Raw genomic sequence first — 20,232 nt, 5'->3', positions numbered from 1 at the left:
ATTGGCACGTGACTTCAGAAGAGACCTTCGTGTGAAGTGGTGCAGGGAAGCTTGTGATCTGGAGTGGTATTTGGAAGTCCCCAGGGAAAGTGAGAAGTTTAAAGGTGTGTTAACAGAGAAGTAATGTTTTTTTTTTTCTTTATCAGTGGAACTGGTACTTTGTGTGTGCTATGTAGAAGTATAAATAAATCAGCAACATGGTGGGGCACTTAGAGAATTCTTTTTACTCTTCTTTGGATATTATCTTTTAATAGGTTTATCTTTATTTCCTAGCAACTTAAATGTGAAGCTATTGGATGGGCGTTCTGCAGAAATTCATATGTAGAGATTTTTGAGTATGAAACATGAGACCAAAATATGACTTTTTTGCTGATGAATTCTGAACCCTTCAGAGGTTTCTTTTTTTACATTTTTTCTTCTAACCCCAGTGTCATCAGTTGGTCTCTTGCTTTTGGTTGTAGGATGAAGGCTCTCGAGTGTCGACTGAAGAATAAGTGTTGTTTTAATGCATTCCTGACTGCCTCTCATAGCATTCCACCTACTCTTGCATTCTATGTGTACAGCTATGTATTAAAAAAACAATCAACCAACCAAAAAACTCTTATCTATGAAACACTATCATGGTTTAACCTGGTAGGCAGCTAAGTACCACACAGCAGCTCAGTTGTTCCTATTCAGTGGGGTGGAGGAGAGAATTGAAGAGGGTAAAAAATGTGAAAATTTGTGGGTTGAGATAAAAGAGTTGAATAAACTAAGAAAGAAATGGGGGAGGGAGGAGGGGAATTGATGCAAACTACAACTCCTCACCATCAGCCAACTGATGCCTGCCCCGTCCTTGTGCAGCAGCAACTCCCCCATGCCAGGAAATTCCCCCCAGTTTGATCATTCAGCACAATGGCACATGGTATGGGACATCCCTTTGGCCAGCCTGAGCCAGCTGCCCTGGCTGTGTCCCCTCCCAGCTCCTGGTGCACCCCCAGCCTCCCCACTGGCAGGGCAGCGCGAGAAGCTGGAAAGTCCTTGGCTCTGTGAGGGCACTGCCCTGCAACAGCTAGAATCAGTGTGTTATCACTGCATTTTCACCCTGACTCCTAAACGCAGCACCATACCAGCTGCTATGAAGTAAATCAACTCTATGGCAGCCAAAACCATGACAAACACCAAATTTCTGATTAATACCTTTTTGGAAGCTTCGTCAATTTCATTATTCCAAGCTCAAAAAATATCTCAAAATTTGGTATTTTTACCCAATTCAAGATGACTACAGAAACTATTTATAGATAATTTTTAGACTTACTAAGCTATTTAACATCTATTGTAAAAATTAGCGTAAGGTTTTCTTGGGACTCTCAATCACTAATGTTTTTTTAGAAGTAGATTGGCAAATATGCTTATGACGTGATTTGTGGTTATACTGCACCCAGTTCTTTACACTGTGGATGTATTTTCAATATAGTTACAGAACTTCAAATTATAATAGCATTTGCTTTCTGGATTTTATGTAGTTTAGATGGGTTAATTTCTGCTTTTTTGTGCTGAAGCTGAAGAGAGCATTGTAATAACAGGAAATGTTTTGCAATACGGGAGTTGTTTTTGTAGGATAGATACCAAGATTCTTTAGACTTGCAGTGAAACATCTAAGTTAGTGATGAATGTTGTGAGTGAGAAACAAAGTTATCCTCCTCTGTGCTCAGTATTTTTGCATTTGGGGGATACCAATTTTAGCTTCTAGTTTTACTCCGTTTATTGGTTTGAGACGTGATGTTGATGAAAAAGCATTTTCCATAACTTAGTGTGAGTCAGTTGTTATCACGGAGGGTTGATACTGAAAGTTGAATGAGTCAAACCTGACTCAGTATGCTAAGTATTTTTTCCTGGGGCTAATTATTTTACTGGCTTGTTTTTAATTTTAAGAGAACTTTTTAAGGTAAAAGAAAGTGAACCTCTGATGGTGGGAATTTTACCATAGTTGTCTAAGAAATGTGTCCTTTGTCTGCTTTAGACAACATGGCAAGAAAATCTGTATCCCTTGGGCACATGTAGAGAATTTTTTTCTGAGTAAATAGTAATTCCAAACCCTCTTTTACCATTTTGGATGTTTTGATTGCAAGTCTTGGCCACTGTTTTTTTCTTCCTCACAGCTGTTGATTATTCGGTGCCTTAATGTGTTTGTTGAGCTACAATTACTGCAGCCTTTAATTGGGCTGTGGCTAGGTCTTAGCATTTTATGAAAGGATAAAATGAGTGAGAGCGAATTTAACCCGTCTTTGTCAGCGTCGGCTGTGGGGTCAGCAATAGCGTTAGGACCTCTGGAAGCTTGACTTGTTCCTTGGAATGCCGGAAATGTTCCATATCACAGCAATTGTTCCCAGGAGGGTACCGTGACCTAGAGAGAGAGACTTCTCAGCACTTCTATGGAATTCTTCGAATAAATAGAAAACTTGAAATGGTTGGTTTCAGAAAGTATTTAAGTCGTCCATATTTAACAATGGACGCATCTCTTACGTACTGCTCTTATTTTATGGGTGATATTTTTCAAGCTGGCATTAAGGTAAAATAAAAATTTATCAGAATTGATTATGATGAAAAGAATTTGTAGTCTAGTCCTTATTGGTCATGTCTTTGCTATTTAAGGTCATACATGTTCTTGTCTTAGTTCTCTTAACCAGTAATTCAGCCAAAACTTTCGGAAGGTCCCCATCTAGAAAACAGAACTACTCTTCTAAAAATGAAAGTTCTGTGGAAGAAAGCTTTGAGGATCTGCTCTTGAAGTACAAGCAGATACAGTTAGAGCTCGAGTACATTAATAAAGATGAAAGACTGGCTCTAAGCAACAGGGAAGAAAATGAACATGATGATGATAAAGCGGTGGACACTGAGGACCAAATAACTGTAGAAACTGACAGTATTACAACAGATGCTATAAAAGAAGTTTCTCCTGAGGAGAAAAATCCGGTTATAGCCTTTCAGGCATTTGAACTGAAACCTCTCAGGCAAAAACTGTCTACTCCAGCTGAGAGGAGCAGGTTAAAAAAAGTCAAAGAAGGAACAAAACAGTTATCACAAAAATCTGAAGGCACAGAATCTGCCCAAGGTAAGTAATTGTAAAGTTGTTTTAGCTTGTAAAGTTTTTTGCTTCCCATTGATTCTCATATATATTAAGTGTTTGGGAATATTGTATCAAAATATTAGTTTTAATTAAAATGTTATTTGTAAGTTAAAGACTGACTGTATTTCCTTCCAGTTTTATGTAATTCCTTGAAATTGCTTGGAAGCATTTTTTTTTAAACAGGTCCTGCTGATCTCCGTCCTTTAGCTTGCTTTTAAGTCTAGCAATATAAGGCAATTATTTAACTTAAATGTCCTATTCTGAGGCTTCATCTAGTTCTAATAAATGGTTGCTGTGTAGAGGATGCACTAATGCATATCACTTGTTATCTGATGTTAGCTAATTTGTCAATGTGTGTAAACTATCAATTTGAGTGGGAAGAGATTAATTAAGTGGATGGAGTAAGAAGAGACAAATTGGTAAATGGATGGAGTAAGGATGCAAATGGGTAATAGGAATACGAAGAAAGGTAGGACTAGAACACAAAGAGTCATTCATATGTATCTTCAGTATGAAAGTTTAGAAGAGAGCCTGTTTAAAAAAAAAAAGCACAACTGATAATTACTAGACAAACCACCTCATTCTAGATATCTTTCCCCTTGTCTTTCCCATTAATAAAATAAAAACTCTGGTGTTCTTTGAGAGAATGTAGTCTTTGGGAGACGTGGGGAAAAACAAGATTCTGCCCATGGAAGGGGGGGGGAAAAAAAAAAGTAGCTTGCAGGAGGATAACAGCAAGGCAGGAATAAAAAGGAAAACAGTCTCAGAAAAATCCAACTTCAAAGCTTAGAAGCACTGAAGATGAAAATGCAGACCATATGATAGGGAAAATAGATTCTGTAATGTGTATTAAGAGCATCTGGATTTTTGCACACCAGTTAGTTAAGTGTATGACAAAGGTGGTCTGAAAGCAGACAGATACGTAAGACAGAGGCCCTTCTGGCAATGTAAGGGAGGTTTCCAAAGCATCTGGTAGATTTTAGTTATTGTAGATTCATGGCTATCAAGTGATTGTATACTACTTAATTATAAATTTCTTAAGATATTAGCAACATTCATTTTTTCTTATGGTATTTAAATTAACTGGTGTCCTGGACGTCTTTCCAGACCTGTTCAAGTTGAAGAATTTATATTAAAACTGAGGGAAGTTTGTGTCTTTTTCTGGAATTAATTTTCTGTGGTTTAACTCCGCTGGTAGTGGCTTTACATTATTCCCTGCTCTCCTTCCCTTGCTGCCCATTGGTCTGTTCTGCCTGTCATCCTTTTCTGATCTGAAAGGGTGTTTTAGTTTGCATACCATGTCCTTATCTGCATCTTGTCCCTTCTGTCCTGTGGACTGAATGGTGAAGATCTTTGCCTAACTTTTTTGAATTGTTTTAGAATGCAGATGGGCATTAGATACTATTTTTCCTCTTCCTGTATGTGTGCTTTAAAACATCCCTGCATGTGCATGCAGAAAGATGTTCATTTGTTAAATACCATTGTTGTTTAGGTTCAAGGATTTGGTATATTTTAAACAATGTCTCTCTGAATATGACCTTTCATAAAACATGGGGAAGAGTAAAAGCGTCACTGAGTACAATTTACTTTCTCCTGATCTGACTTGGAAGGAATCTCTTTGAAGAAAGGCTAATATAGGAAAAGATCGCCAAGCTTCCCTCTAAAAGTTTTTCTTCCTGTGATGCAGATAAACATAATTATATATATCTTATAATTATACATTACAATACTAATATTAATTATGCTATCAGTTCTATTAATCATACACATGCTATATTGTAATTTAATTATTCATAATATACATATATTAAAAATATATTAATAGAGGGATGCATGGTTTTTGAACAGTCTAATTTGTCAACATACTAATGTTCAGCAGGAAAGCATTACTATCTGCTGTTTATTTCCATGGCACAGCTTTCTCTTTCTTTGGTGTGAAATGGAGCAAATGTATTCTTATTGAGGCTTTGAGCCTTTATATTTCATTTTGCAAAAGACTGACCTGTTACTCAAAATAGCTGCCAGGGGAATCTGGGGTGCTCAGGACACCAATTGATATGAGATGGTAGCATAAAATGGATGGCAAGAAGCCTTTTTTTCTCCTCGTTTCCTGATCTGTTTTGCTCTGCTTCTTGGTGAAGTATATGTCAGCCGTAAGACAGAGGATTGTTAAAAAATGGCAAGTCTTGCCCTAGGCTTATGAAATCTGATGTAGATTTCAACAGACCTGTCAAGTTTATATTAATGTGTTTTAATGTGCTCTTATACATACAACTGCTGTTGTGTTTTATGCAGGGTACCAATGATATTGATGAAATATCTTTGCATGGGTTCAAATCTACACATCGTTTTAATATAGTTTTGTTTCATGAGAAACAGCTTGCTTAAAACCACAGTATTTTTCTTTTGGAAGGTTCAGAAGACAAAGAACAAACATCAGCGCGAAAAGTTAGTGGTTCAGATGTGGCATCTGAAAAGGTAAGAAAGTATTTATTTGTAAATGAGGAATAATTGCATTATGATGGTCTGATACGTTTTTCCAAACTAGTCAAACATTTCAATTGTAGAAGTGGTTCATTCTTCAAGAACAGCACTTTACCAACAGAGCAGTATTTTTAAGCTTTTTCATGGTAAAAATTTTGGGACAGACTTCAAAAGACTTTCAAAACAATGTCATTAAATGACTCTTCTTCACTTTGTCTCATCCTTTTTTTTTTTCTTCTCAAGAAGCTGCTTGATGAAGAGGAAGAGATGTCTGAATTACAGCTTAGGCTTCTTGCACTTCAGTCTGCTAGTAAAAAATGGCAGCAAAAAGAACAACAGGTGATGAAGGAAAGCAAGGAAAAATTAACAAAAACGAAAACTGTAACACAAAAAGTCAAAGCCAGTACAAAAGCACATTCAACAAAAAAAACGAGTGCTACAGGTAATAAGTTTAATGTTACTGAAATGACTATCAGGGACAGCTACTCTGAAATAGAAATACATAATTACATTGTGTGAAAAAAACATTTGTTGGTAGTTGAGAAGCTCCACATGAGCCAGCAATGTGTGCTTGCAGCCCAGAAAGCCAACCATAGCCTGGGCTGCACCAAAAGCAGCGTGAGCAGCAGGGCGAGGGAGGTGATTCTCCCCCTCTGCTCTGCTCTCCTGAGACCCCACCTGGAGTCCTGCGTTCAGCTCTGGGGCCCCCAGCACAGGAATGAAATGGAAGTATTATAGTGAGACCAGAGGAAGGCCACGAGGATGATCAGAGGACTGTAGCACCTTTTCTATGAGTTGGGGTGGTTCAGCCTGGAGAAGAGAAGGCTCCAGGGAGACCTTGTTGTGGCCTTCCAGTGCCTAAAGGGGTCCTCCAGGAAAGCTGAGGAGGGACTCTTTGTCAGGGAGTGTAGTGATAGGGCAAGGGGGAATGGCTTTAAACTAAAAGAGGGTGGGTTTAGAGGGTAGTCCCTTCCGACCCAAAGCATTCTATGATCCTATGAAATAGTGGGTGATGAGCTGTTAATCATTCTAGAACCCTCGTCACCTACTCAAAGCTCCTCAAGAATCTGGGGTTTGGGGAACTACTTAGGTAAGGTGGAGTTAATTGCATATCTTTCTATTTAAAGCCAAGCAAACTTTGAGGAAACAACAGACAAAGACATCAAAGAAGATACAGCAACAAAAGGAACTAGACAGGCGTCAGAAAGAAGAAGACCAGAGGAAACAGGAAGAGGAAGAGGAGAGACGAAAGAGAGAAGAAGAAATCAGAAAAATTAGGGACCTCTCAAATCAAGAAGAGCAGTACAATCGGTTTATGAAGCTAGTTGGAGGAAAGAGGAGATCAAGAAGCAGGGTAATGAACTTGTAGTATGGTATTCAGGTGTTATGTTTGGGATTCGTAAGTTTTCTTGTCTTTGTGCCCCCTCCTGATTTCACCCTCACCTAAGTTTCCTTAACCCCTTAAAAAAAACCTTCAAGGTATTTTAGTGCTTTAATTCCTTTCTAGGCAGGTGTTCCCTTTCATTTGAGTAAGATTGGTTTTGTATGAGTTGTACACGTGCAAATTATTTCCTCCTGCTCCCCTCACCAAAGAGCTGAAGAGCTGCAGTTTCAAAACTGGCTGTTTAAAGTCACTGCCTGAAATGGATTTGATTAAAAGTTGATTTTCAGTTTGCTTGTTTTGAATAAGCTGAGTAAATTGTATTTATGAAGTAATTAGAAGACATAGGTGCCTGTCTCTAAAGTTTAATTGTTCTGCTCTAGAAGAATAACGTGAGATCAGCTAAATAAAATACCCTGTTTGCTGTGTTTAGTCTTCAGATACAGACTTGAGATGGTCTTTGGATAAACCGTCTTTGGATAGTGCAGGAGGCATATATCAGTATGATAATTACGATGAAGTTGCTATGGATACAGATAGCGAAACTAACTCTCCAGGTAAGACTAATGTACAGTTTTCTTGTATAGTGAGTAGATAAAGTTAAGAAGTAGGAAATGAGCTATTATTTTAGAAGTAAAATCATTCTCTTGAGGTACGATGTGCGCTAACTTTTTAATGTAAGCTAGTTTTGTCTTGTTTTAATACTGACTTTTTTTCCTTTCCATCTCTGCTGTAGGGATATCTTGAAAGTCTTCAAGGTTGTACTGTACTCATTGCAGCACTAAAATTAATATTTTTGCATTCAAAAGCAGTTGTGTAGAAAGCAAGGGCCCTTGGGTGTTGACTGGATAGGCAGCAGCTTTGTAGAAAAGGGCCTGCGGGTCCCTGTGGATGTTAAATGGAGCATGAGTCAGCTGTGTGCCTTTGGGTGGTAAAGGTGAGCTGCAGCCTGGGTTGTAGCACTGTAACGAGACTATAGTGGAAGGGAGCAAGACTGAGCAAAGTGCTTATTGCCCTATGTTAACAATTTAGGAGACTGCATCAGGTTTTGGTTTTCCAGTATAAGATAATACTGGAATGAATCTAGCAGAGAACCTCAAAGTTCACTGGCAACTGGAACACATGATTTATGAAAAGAGACCAGGAGAGCTGTATTTATGTAGAGGAGGCTGAGGATGGTCTTTGCTGCTGTCTTCAGCAACCTAGCGGGTAGTTATAGGGAAGATGGAGCCAAACTGTTTCGTGCAGTGTGCAACAGAGGGACAAGGGGCAACACTGAAGTAGTAACAAAAGAAATTTTGCTTAGATATGAAGGTGTTTTTGCAAGAGGATGGTTGCACACTAGAAAAGGTTGCCTGGAAATCTTGAGAGATCTGTCCTTAAAGATGCTTGTCCAGTTAAGTTCCTTAGCAAGGCCAGCCCCAGAGTTTGGCAGGGATGGTGGAATTAAATGATCTTTAAGGTCTCTTCCAACCCAAAGCATTCTATGATTCTAGTTTTGTTTCAGAATTAAGTGTCAGCTGTGGGTTTAGTCTGCCACTGTCTTAATTTGTATTTTATTTTTGGTGTGCGGTAGTCAGGAGTCACGCTACTGTGATACATGCTTTTAAGAAGATATTCTTGCAAATTAGATGAAATACATGGGCTAAATCATCCTGAATCATTACCTTAGTAGTACTCTTTGGGAGTACTTGCATTTCACCTGTAAAATAGAAACTACACAGTTAACTACTTTTTGTGTGTGAAATAAATGCTGTGTGAAATAAAAACTGTGCTGTCTTCAACTGACTCGAAAAGCGTTGATTATTTAAAAAAGCCCTCCCTCTTCTGCTGTGTTAAGTCAGTTGAAGTATAAACTTGAGTTGTTTAGTATTTCTTACAGTTGTTTTTATTAGCTTCTTCTCCAGCACAGCCTCCTTTCTTTGAGTGTCCAATGGCATATTTTCCACCTCCAGTACCACCAATTTCCCTGCCACTGCCACCTCCAATTCCAGTAAGTAACCTTGGAAGAAATGTAATTGAAAATGTTAGTAATTCTCATTTTGTGTCTTATTTCTAATGCTGAAGTTAGGATTAAATGTAGTTTGTATTTGAAACAATTCTGAACCAAGTGGTGACTTCCTTTGGTTATCTGAAAGCCTTGTGGTTCCTTTTTTAAAACCTTTTCAGCTACTTTTTGCCTGATCGGGTTTCTGTTCAATGGAAGTTCTCCTTATTGAACTCAGTTTTTCTCTATTTGTTCTTTATATCAAGCAAAAAAAGCTTGTTACCTAGCAGGGCTCGGGGGGGGGAAGCCTGTAGCTCATCACAGTCCTTTCAAACTTTGTGTCTTTTGACTATATGCTGTCTTCGCATCACAGAGTTCCCATGAAAATAGATTTTTTCCTCATCGCTTTTCTTCAGAGAGCAGTTTTTATTCTCCTTAGGAAGGCAATAGAAACTTGCTCTTCTGTGTCATGATGGCCTCTGAGTTTTTAACCAAGGAAGCCTGTAACTTTGTTTGCTAAGACAAATTTGTAAAAACCTTTTAAGGACTGTTTCTGAAGCAGTGTGATATAATCCATTGGCCCTCACCTATCAAGTCAGCCATATTTCTTTGGTTGGACTGTCTATACTTTCGAATTTTCATTGGTAGTTTGTATGTCTGCACTGCTTTCACCATCCAAATGTAACCTTGTTATTTCCATCTTTTTTTGGGTCATTACAAGTGTTCAGCACCAGCCTTTGACAGTAGTCTAAATCCACTGCAGATCGAATTAGTTTTAAACCATGAAATAATTTAGATATAGCATAACCTTTACTAAATAATCCTAAGGAAATAGTAAACTTCAAAAGTTTCAACCCCTTGTTTTGCTTTTTATTTCAGCCTGTACCGTCTTTGAACCAACTTTATATGGAGGGTATTTCTTGTGTTTCTCTTGATCCACCTCCACCTCTTCCACCTCTTCCACCTGAAGAGCCTGAGCAGCCACCAAAACCTCCATTTGCAGATGAGGAAGAAGAAGAGGAGATGCTCTTAAGGGAAGAGCTACTCAAGTCTCTAGCTAACAAACGAGCTTTCAGATCTGAGGTACTCCACTGGTTTTTGAATGTAAACCTCTAGGTGGCATTCTTGACCAAAACTTAAATGTGACCTCCTAAATAAGGTTGCCTTTCTGATGACTTAAAAACTAAACACCACCAACAAAGAACCCCACAATGAATATCCATCTCCCTCTGTCCCCCAAAAGAAACCAGAACAAATCCCCACCCCAGGATATCCTTTGAATTGTAACTTGCGGCTTGTCTTCTGTGAAAGAATTATGAAACTTCAAGGTACCAACACCTTGAAAATGCGGAACGAAGTGGGGTTTTTATTTTCTGTAAAACTGTTTATTGCTTAACTGTCTCAGAGTGGTTGGGAGACAGCTGCAACTTCTAATGCTTACGGTGTTTGGTGTTTTTTTGTGTGGAAGAAAGTTTGTGGTTTTGAAGATTGAGATTGTTTTTGATGTCATTAAAAGGTCACCAGTCTCTTGCAGTTGACCTGTGAACCGTGGATAACTTAAATGCTCTTGCATGCCTTTTTGGCAGTATTGCAAGATTTGTCTAACACTTTTGTTAGTCTGTTCCATACAAGTCTCAGAACTCGAAATTATGATTTAGGCAGCTCGTCATTTATGCTTACATTTCCATGTCTTTTAAAATAGCTGTGTGTAACGTGTGTTTTTATGACTATATTTTTGTTTTATTTTGTTAGGAAACTTCAAGTAACAGTGGTCCACCTTCCCCTCCTGTTCCAGATAATTTGCAGTCTGTGCCAAGAAGCAATCTGTCTGCTGTCAGTATTAATACTGTCTCTCAGCCACGGGTACAAAATACAAAGTTTGTTAGAGTACCAAGGCCTCCACGAGCAGTGATCACAGTAAGGAAATACGTGTTCTTTCTCTTACTAAGACCGCAAGTTGAAGTTGTACTCAGTTTGGGTGAACAGCAAATAGATGAGATCCTTATTTTCTAGTGATACAGCACAGAATGGTGGTTTCAGTTAAAAATTTGAATTATTAACTTTGATAATTCATATGCTTTTCTAGAAAGAATTTGACACTGAATTAAGAATGTAACAGCTTAAGAGGACATCAAAACACACCCACACTCATCTGAACTAAAAATGTTTACGTTTTTCCTTATACAAATGGCATTCCTTTCTATTAAACTAAACTAAAGCTTTGAATGTAGTAATGAAGTCCACCTGCAATGCATGCTTAGTCTATGGAACCAGGCTAGTGGTTAGCTCATGTTAAAATGCCTGAAATACAGTGGTCATCAGGATCTTGTTGGTATCATTCTTTCTCCTGCTGCTGGCCAGTGTCTCCCTTTTATACTGGCATCTGGAGCATCAGTCCTGTTCCTTACTTAACTTTCTAAACTAGTTGGAGAAAAGCTGATTTTGACCCTCCCCACTGTCAGCTTTTCCCTAGAATAAAAATGAGGGGATTTAGGGACAGTTTATGCTGCCCCACTGTGCCAAAACCAATTTCATGGCTTTGGTCTGTGAATACTGAGAGCCACTAATAGGGAACTGTTATATCAGGCATTCGAAGATGTGGAAAAGGGTTGGATACCCAGTTTGATCAAATTAGATTTCCGTGGAACTACAGCCAGAGAACATTGGGTGGGGAGGAACAGAGTTTTGTTCTGTTTTCCTGCACCAATGAAAACTGGAATTCTACCTGTATACTGTGTGATGGTAGTGCAAAAACTGCAACTGTAGTACATTCAGAAGTAGTAGATGTGATCCTTATTCTGAGTATTGTCCAGAAAGAGAACATCAGAAAGAAAGGAATGTGGAAATTGAGTGTGTTTCACTTCAAAAAGTATAGTTTTTTTTTTGCCATGTCTTTAAATGACATTAGAAACTTTGGTGGTGTCCTGTCCTGAGGTAAAGGTTAGGTCTGGACAATTAAATACAGATAAAAGTTTAAAAAAGTTTAAACTGGGAGATGGGAAGAGAAGTCCTGGAAATGTGAACCGAAATCGCATCTTTTCCATGTGCAGTTGCAGAGCATCTGAGGCTTGTCTAAACTGCTTTATTCGTGCATCATTCTCTCTGCTGGAATTGACAATCCTCTGATCTTCAGTGAGCTGGTTCAGTTAGTAATGTTGGTAAAATGTGATTAATCCTGTAGCCTACATTCTGTATGTGCAGTTGGCGTTCTGTCAGTTTAACTGCCTGAGCAGCTAGCTCACTGTAAGTTGTTAGGTTTAACTGTGGGAAAAGAGGCATTGAAAGTGTGTGGAGGAGTCCTGGTCTTCTACGTCTACCACATTTCTAATGCAGACTTGATTGTTACGTTTCAGTTTAGTTACAAAAATTGCCTGCAAATGGTAGGTGATAATTTTCCTTAAAAGTGAAATAATTTACCAAGTATGGGAGTGAAAGGTTTGAGATAGATGTGTTATGACCGTGAAGCCATAAATATGCTTACAGATACCTGGGAGTAGGTTGAAAATGTTGTTCCATTTATGTTACAGTATCAGGGATGGGTGCTAGTGGAGATGCACAAAGTTTTTTCATACAGTGTGGAACTGGTGTATCATGTTGTGCCATGCTAACAAAGGATTTTAGCATCATTTTCTCTTCTAGTAAATAAGTAATCAGTCGTCTCTTAACTTTTTCTTGATATAAAAACTTTTTTTGTTCTTCCCCACAGCTTCCAAAACACAAGTCTGTTGTGGTTACATTAAATGATTCAGATGATAGTGAGTCCGATGGAGAGCCATCTAATTCAACTAACAGTGTATTTGGAGGACTAGAATCCATGATAAAAGAAGCAAGAAGAAATGTTGAGGTAAGCTATCAGTATTTAATAGCAAAATAATTACAAAATATACCTATGTATACAGAATTTAAGCTTTTGAATTGGGTCAAGAAATATTTGGTTTACAGTAGAAAAGGTCAAGAGTAGGTAATTATTCCCATCTGGACCTTTACATTGTAATTTGTTTTGCACAAGCTGATTGAAATGTTTTTGTTAAGATTTCATCTTGCAGATACAATGTATAATACACAGATACAATATAATATATTTTGGTTTCACTTGTGTCAGTTCAAATTCAATACATAATGGCAGGAAAAAACATTGGCATAAAAGATCTTATAACGTGAATAGTTTTAAATTTGTGCTGAAAAACTGCTTAAACATAGCAGTTAATAGCTGTATTTTAAACTTGCGTGAGTGGTATTGACTTGGACTTCTTTGTAAAAGGCTTCAAAAATCAAAGTCCCTCCAAAATCGGAAAAAGAAAATGATCCAATGAGAACTCCAGAGGCTCTACCAGAAGACAAGAAGATAGAATACAGACTCTTAAAAGAAGAGATTGCCAGGTACAACTGAGTTTAATTATTGCCAAAGTAAAATGTGTATTCCTTGTATTTCTTTACTAATGTATATTTGTAATTGGAATTAAAATACAAACACCTTCATATTGAAGACCTTCTTTATTTGAAGACCTTTCCATTACCTACGATTTTCCCACCATCAGTTTTTAGCAGGACAACTTTAGGAGTCTAAAGAAAGTCCTTAGATTTGAACTGACTTGCAGTAAATGATTGCAGTTGTGGAAAGTTTTTTCTTTTAACTTGAAGTCTTGCACTGCTACTGTTTTTCTTGAAGATTTTAAAGCAATTGGGAATAAATGTTGAAGCTAATGAACATCTTTGCTTTTAACATCTGTTTTAGTCGTGAGAAGCAGCGTTTAATTAAATCCGATCCACTGAGGAACAATTCGTCCCCTGCAAACTCTGATGGTGAAGTTGATGGAATTGGGAGAATAGCAGTAGTGACAAAGCAAGTTACAGAAGCAGAAGCGAAGCTGAAGAAAAATAAGTAAGTCCTAGCTAGTCCTAGCATCCTAGCTTGTTTGGTTAAAAGGGTGAAAGTCTTTACATACATGTATCTTCAATGTGTAGTTGAAGTACAGCAAACTTCTGTGGTTTTTTTTTGCTGTCTTGAGCAATTCAGCCTTGAATTCTGCTGCTGTACAAAAGGACCTGTGTTGTAGGGCCAGCATGCTGTTTGGTAACTTGTAAATATGATTTGCCACACTGTTTTCAGTTGCATTTACACTCAATGACTAGAAGTTCATCCGTGCTACCTAATAACTCAGAAATGTGAAAACAAAGTATGGCTTTCACTCCTAAGTAGGTTTCGAGGGTAGCATGTTTTTGAAGGGATATGTCTGATATAAATGAATTAGTATTTTCTGCAGAATAGGCATGCCGTTTGAAGCTTGTCATTTACATCTTTTAGCATGCCTCTTCCATGTTTCTCACCCTTACAAGTAACTGTGGCAAAGATCATAAGTATTTTGCATCCTTTTTTTCAATTTTCCTTCTCACTTTGTTGATTTGTGTGGGCTTGTGAAGAAACTGGTGTGTGTTCAGACATAGCATGTTGTCCCCTCCTCCCCTTCCTTTATTCAATTCCATCCCATCCATCTAAGTCTTTATCTTCCTTTGATGCATAACTTTATCTTTTATTACTCTGCTTTTGTGCTTTCATACCCACCTCAGGAGATTGCAAGGTTTTCAGGGCACGAGCATGTACCCTATGAAAGAATGGGCTTGTTACTTAACAGAAAGCAAGAACGTGTTTTTTGCATGGCTATTTTTGCATGGCTATTAAACTATTAAAATAGCCCACTTGCTTACCTTCTTCTGTCCTTATAACTAAGATGTTTTCATCTGCTTTGAACTGCTCATCTTGAATACTGAAATCTTTTGTATATAATACTGATGCTTATTGTGTCATGGATGTTGAGACTGTTTGGAGAAACTTAGCTCTTTGTCACTCATCGAAAAACATTATTCTAAGTTCTTAAATTACCAGGGTTTCAGGGGAGAAATGATATCTGCAAGAGACCTATTTCTGGAAAAAAATAGTTACATGACTCTTCTACTTTTAGACTTCTGTTGATGAAGGATGAATCTGTCTTGAAACATTTGTTGCAACAAGAGGCCAAGAAGAGAGAGAATGTTCGAATTGCTGAAAACAAAATTAACAAATTGGCTGAACAGCTACAAGCAACAGAGAAGATCTTGAATGCTAATAAGATGTTTCTCAAGAAGCTTCAGGAACAAGTAAATTTTGAAATGTTTCTATTTACTGTAGCTAGAAATCTTGGAATGTGAAGCTTGATTTTTGGAGGCAGTAGGCTTGCTTTGGAGAATTAATTCAATCCCATGTGTTTTCTTATTTTATTATGTGATCATATCTGTAAACTTGCATCTTAGTATTATATTTCTTTTCTCTTTTTCAGATTCATAAAGTTCAACAACGAGTAACAGTAAAAAAAGCTCTGGCATTGAAATATGGCGAAGAACTTGCTCGAGCAAAAGCAGTAGCAAGTAAGGAAATTGGGAAACGAAAACAGGAGCAAGATCACCTTGGAGTAAGTCTGCTGCATGCTGTTAAACAATGTTGCACTTGAAAAGTAGTAGCAATTTTGATTAGGAAACTTTGTTCAGGTGGGATATCAGAAAAAACAGGAAAACATTCCAAAAACACTGGGAATCTTCATAATTTGTCTCCTCTGTTTTTGAGTCTTCAACAGGAAAAGCATCAAGCATTTTAAAAAAAATAAATTGTTCATAGTCTGCATGTATTTGCTGAAGGAATGTTGTTAATATATAGATAACGTTGCTTATCTGTGAAGAAAAACAAGTCCTGTTTCTAGATATCACTGATCTTATTAAAACTATCTAGGAAAAGCACTGAAGTGGGGATCTGATTATGTTACTTTGAAAAACGAAGAGGCTTATTTTTGTAATTTTTTTCTTCTTTTTGTTTTTCCAATCTATGCGTGTTTTGTAGCTCACCTTTTAACTGTGACTAGAACTTCTGTTGAAGGCTAGCACATGATGTAGGGTAATTCTTACTGAAAAACCTGCAAACATGCCAGTTGAATTGTGGGAAACTTTTGTGGTTTTCCTGCTGTTTTTTGAAATCTTCTGGCAAGAGGTTAAAAATATTTTTATAAACTGAGTTAAATATCTTGCCCATGTTTAATTTACCTCCTGTCAATAGATCAGTAAATGTGAAAATGAAATAAAGGGATTTTTTTTCTTTTCAGCCAAGCAAAATGTTGAAATTGGAGAACTCCCCTGCATCAAGTCCAAAAAAGCATTCAGCAGAATTGATTGCATTAGAGAAAAAACGACTGCAGCAATTAGAGTATGAGTATGCTCTGAAGATTCAGAAATTGAAAGAGGCTCGCGCGCTTCAGACCAAGGAACAATCCGATATTGCACCTCAGGCAGAAGAGGAATCTGAATTTGCATTACCTCAGCCATCGCTTCATGATCTCACACAGGATAAATTGTCTTTGGACAGTGAAGAAAACTACTTCGATGATGAAGTTCTGTCTAACTCAAACCGAGAACGAAGGAGATCTTTCAGAGACTCTAATTCTTATACTAAACCAAACCTTAAACACATGGACACTCCAAAACAAGAAACTATAAACAAACTTTCTAAAAAGGCAGCAGAGGAGCCTGAGCTTTTCCTTGGGTTGAATATTGATGAACTGAAAAAACTTTATGCTAAAGCTGACAGCTTGAAAGAGCTGTTATTGAAAAGTACTGCCTTTATATCACCCAAGGAAGATCTATTGTGTGGTCAGGTAAATGCTCTAATGGTAAATATGAGGGTGGCTTTTACTAGCTTGTGTTGCAATTCCTATGTATGTTTGTTTTGTAGGAAATTTCAGTGGATATGGATTTTGTTACATCACAAAATAAACAAACCGAAGCAAAACCATTTCCCTTTGGACCGTATCATAGTCCTCTTCTAGTATTTAAATCCTACAGGTATGGCCACTAACAGCTATTTGACTTCTGTATATATGTGTTCTGCTTTTCTTTTATACCCAGATATGTACAGAAAGACAAGTTGTGATGAGGAATTTGACTATCCTGTAACAATTTTCTCTAGCTAGAGAACTTAACGATTTTAGATACTTGTTCTGTTAAGCAGGCGTCCCTCTTGTGCATTATTCTGGTTTTATTGCATACTGTTCCCTGTAACTGGATTATTTTTGAATTTGGTTATGTTAACAACAATAGTCAAACATAAGAAAAGAGGACTTTTGTACACAATTTGAAGTGATCTAAAATTCACAGTAGAATACTTCAATTATGCAGTCCTTAAATTTATGTAGCGTTTAGATTGTCTATGTTAAGATTGAGCCACTCATGTGTTTTTGTTTCTTGTCAGTGAAAGGAGGAATGACCACAGTGATTTGTCTTGATTTAAAATAGGCACCTGCAAGTGTGATCATTTTGACGCATTTGTCTTTTGACTAAAAAAAAGGTCCATAGTTAGTAACTTTTAGAAAACAAGATCTGGAATTTGAGTTGGAGCAGTTGAGTCCTATCACGTGCTTCAGGCTTTTTTTCCCCCTCCACTGTAAAGAAGGAAAAGAGGGAAGATGCTATTTTTACAGGCGTATTCATTTTATCTTGATGTATGTGTATGGATTCCTTAGAGAGCTAGGACTCCCAAAGTTGACACAGATTTTATCTACGGATTTAAAACAAGCATTAGTCTACTCAACTCAGGCTTTTTTTGTCCTCAAATTCTAAAAATCTGTTGTGATTTTTTTCAAGTTAATCTTTTAATGGTTCTCTTTGTACTTGTATTTGACATTGATCTAATACTCATTAGAGCAAGGGTAAAGTTTTTCTAGAACCAAACTGAAGTTTAATTTCAGTAATTTGTTTTCCATGCTGTGTGATTACTACATTTCATGGCTTTATATGAATTACGTTCTGCATGTAAAGGAGAGGAGAATATTAGAACAGAAGCAGTTTAGAAGTGATCTTTTGTTCGTTCCCACTTTTTTCCACCTCCTTCATATATTACAGGTTAGCAATGTTTATGGTAGGTAGTAAGTAGGGTTTTGGAAATATTAGATTTAGTACTGAAAAAGTGATTTTTTTCAGATACGTTTTGTTGAATAAAATTAATGTCTTAGTTTGTATGCTTTATCACAATAATTTGCTATTTCATTTTAGGTTTAGTCCGTATTTCCGAACCAAGGAAAAATTGTACCTCAGTTCAGTAACCTATAGCAATATGATTGAGCCAAAACAGTGTTTCTGCCGCTTTGATTTAACAGGCACATGTAATGATGATGACTGTCAGTGGTGAGTTCTTTATTTTGATTTCATTTGAACTAAATTTATTCTAGGTGTCTGATTCAAGATGAAAATAGGAATGGTTTTCATTTCTTCAAAAGGTCTGAACTTATGATCCTATGGACAAGTTCTACAAAAAGTTATGTTTAAATACCCTATTTCAGGTACTTGGCTGGCAGTAAAAAATAAAAATAAAAATCTTGTATCTAAGCCATGAAGAAAGGAGGCTTTTTAGATACACGTTTTCTTTTTTTTTTTTTTTAAAAAAAAAAGCAGTATAGACTGTTACGAAGTATTTCATCCTTTGGTTGCCTGTAATTTAGACAGGGCTCCTCTTACTTTATAGCTTCAGCATAACGTCAAACCATCGTGAAGTTTTGGGTAGTGATTGGTAACGTTAAGCACAGTAGAAATGTATTGCGATGTTAATGGACATAAAGCTTATAACAAGTATTAAATGAGTTTGTAAGAAAATACTATTGTAGTGGAATTCTGGTTTTCTAGGAAAATACTGGCTAATAATAAGCAGAATAAGTTATTCTGCTTTTTTGAAGCCTGGTGTTAAATAATATTAAAAGTAGTTTGTTAAATGACGTTGCACAGTATATATTAAAAAGTTGGTAGAAGAAATGGATATGAATTAGTCATGAATACACTCACCTTGGAAACTTCTAACCACTAGAAAAATATTACAGGAGTGCACTTCAGCTCTTCTTTGCCCTTTTTGGTGGCAGAAAGCTTTCAGATCACTTTGTAGCTATTATCATCAAACCATACTTTGAATACTTCAAACAAGGTTACGACGAATTCTTGTAACTAACCTGTTTGAACCAGAAAGTTCTAAATGAGTGTGTAGAGGCTTATTCTAATGAGCAAGGCTGTACTGAAATAATGAAGACTAGGGTTAAGTTATTGTTGTAGGCTTATGTTTAGAGAAGGTCCAGAAATATTTAATGGAAATTTCAAAGCAGACTATATTGTTTTACATGGGTATCGTTTTCTTTATGCATTACCTGAGCGTGTACTAAAAACAACTTTATAATTATGGGCCTTATTAAATTGTTGCTATGATAAGTATTTTAATCGCTTATTTGTTTATTTTAGGCAGCACATGAAAGATTGCACTCTGAGCCGAAAACAGCTGTTTCAGGATATTCTGTCTTACAATTTAGAACTGATCGGTTGTTCGGAAAAAAGCACTGATGAGGAAATCAGCACTGCCACAGGTTTTTAAGAATCTTTTGCTTACTTTTGCATTTAAAGATTTATTTCTGAAGGGAATGGCTTTCATTAAAGCTCTGGGAGCAAGTACTTTGATGTAAAGTAGCATGTAAGATATTGCTGTATGGGGAAAAAAATGTTTCTTTAATTGTCCAATTCAGCAGTCAGGAGTGGGTTACCTTAGTGTCTTTACAGAGAGGGAAAAACCATATTGATTTGTGGAATGTTTCACTCAAAGGACTGCTGGGGCTCAGAGGATGGGGGCAGGATTAGGGATAAAATCTTGCCCTACTTCCTTACTACTTTTTTGTAACTACTGGACTGGTCTGTTTCAGTGGAGCTGGAATTCTAAGATAACTCTGTCGCAGTATAGGCAAGTTGAACACGAGAACTTGTTCAGTTTTTGATTTGTGCTCCAGTGTGTTAAATTACCTTATCTCTTGAAGCAGTCATACTTCATGAATTCATCACAGGTGTTAAATTGCTCTTAAGTTGCTTATCTATTTTCATTTGTGTTTACCTAAGATATGAATGCTCTTGTTTCAGAAAAATATGTTGAAAAACTTTTTGGTATAAATAGAGACCGTATGTCAGTGGATCAGATGGCTGTTCTTCTGGCTAGCAATGTCAATGAGAGTAAAAGTCACAGTAAGTAACCTCGATAAATACAATATAAACTTTTAAAATTCTATAGGTACCTTAATGACTTTCTAAACAAAGAATATTCCTTTTTTTGTCTCAGCTTGTAAATTATGCTCATGGTAGATTAAAAATGACAGTTTGTTTTAAGAACCTAGTACAGTAGTTTTGGAGTCCAGTTTGAAAATGTGACTTATGTGGTTGAGAACAACAGATTTT

At 37.0% G+C, this 20,232-nt stretch overlaps 1 protein-coding gene across 3 annotated transcripts in view; it reads left to right on the top strand.

Moving 5' to 3' along the window:
* Positions 1 to 20,232, top strand: part of ZFC3H1 (zinc finger C3H1-type containing) — a 39,444-nt gene that overhangs the window by 2,354 nt on the left and 16,858 nt on the right. For 2 of the 3 annotated variants that reach the window (XM_040553348.1, XM_040553356.1), the window contains exons 2-19: positions 2,678 to 3,094; positions 5,523 to 5,587; positions 5,837 to 6,035; positions 6,721 to 6,947; positions 7,408 to 7,531; positions 8,870 to 8,967; positions 9,841 to 10,044; positions 10,714 to 10,878; positions 12,668 to 12,805; positions 13,223 to 13,341; positions 13,697 to 13,843; positions 14,922 to 15,096; positions 15,276 to 15,407; positions 16,089 to 16,637; positions 16,715 to 16,824; positions 18,031 to 18,162; positions 19,258 to 19,379; positions 19,921 to 20,022. In XM_040553348.1, coding sequence (XP_040409282.1) covers positions 2,678 to 3,094; positions 5,523 to 5,587; positions 5,837 to 6,035; positions 6,721 to 6,947; positions 7,408 to 7,531; positions 8,870 to 8,967; positions 9,841 to 10,044; positions 10,714 to 10,878; positions 12,668 to 12,805; positions 13,223 to 13,341; positions 13,697 to 13,843; positions 14,922 to 15,096; positions 15,276 to 15,407; positions 16,089 to 16,637; positions 16,715 to 16,824; positions 18,031 to 18,162; positions 19,258 to 19,379; positions 19,921 to 20,022 — 3,225 coding nt within the window. The remainder of the gene's footprint in view (positions 1 to 2,677; positions 3,095 to 5,522; positions 5,588 to 5,836; positions 6,036 to 6,720; positions 6,948 to 7,407; positions 7,532 to 8,869; positions 8,968 to 9,840; positions 10,045 to 10,713; positions 10,879 to 12,667; positions 12,806 to 13,222; positions 13,342 to 13,696; positions 13,844 to 14,921; positions 15,097 to 15,275; positions 15,408 to 16,088; positions 16,638 to 16,714; positions 16,825 to 18,030; positions 18,163 to 19,257; positions 19,380 to 19,920; positions 20,023 to 20,232) is intronic. The other variant, XM_040553350.1, reaches the window with a different exon arrangement.

This window comes from Cygnus olor, chromosome 1 (genome assembly GCF_009769625.2).
Source record: "Cygnus olor isolate bCygOlo1 chromosome 1, bCygOlo1.pri.v2, whole genome shotgun sequence".
Classification (NCBI taxonomy): domain Eukaryota; kingdom Metazoa; phylum Chordata; class Aves; order Anseriformes; family Anatidae; genus Cygnus; species Cygnus olor.
The sequence above is the reverse complement of the archived record's forward strand: the minus strand, read 5'-3'. Positions and strand labels throughout refer to the sequence as shown.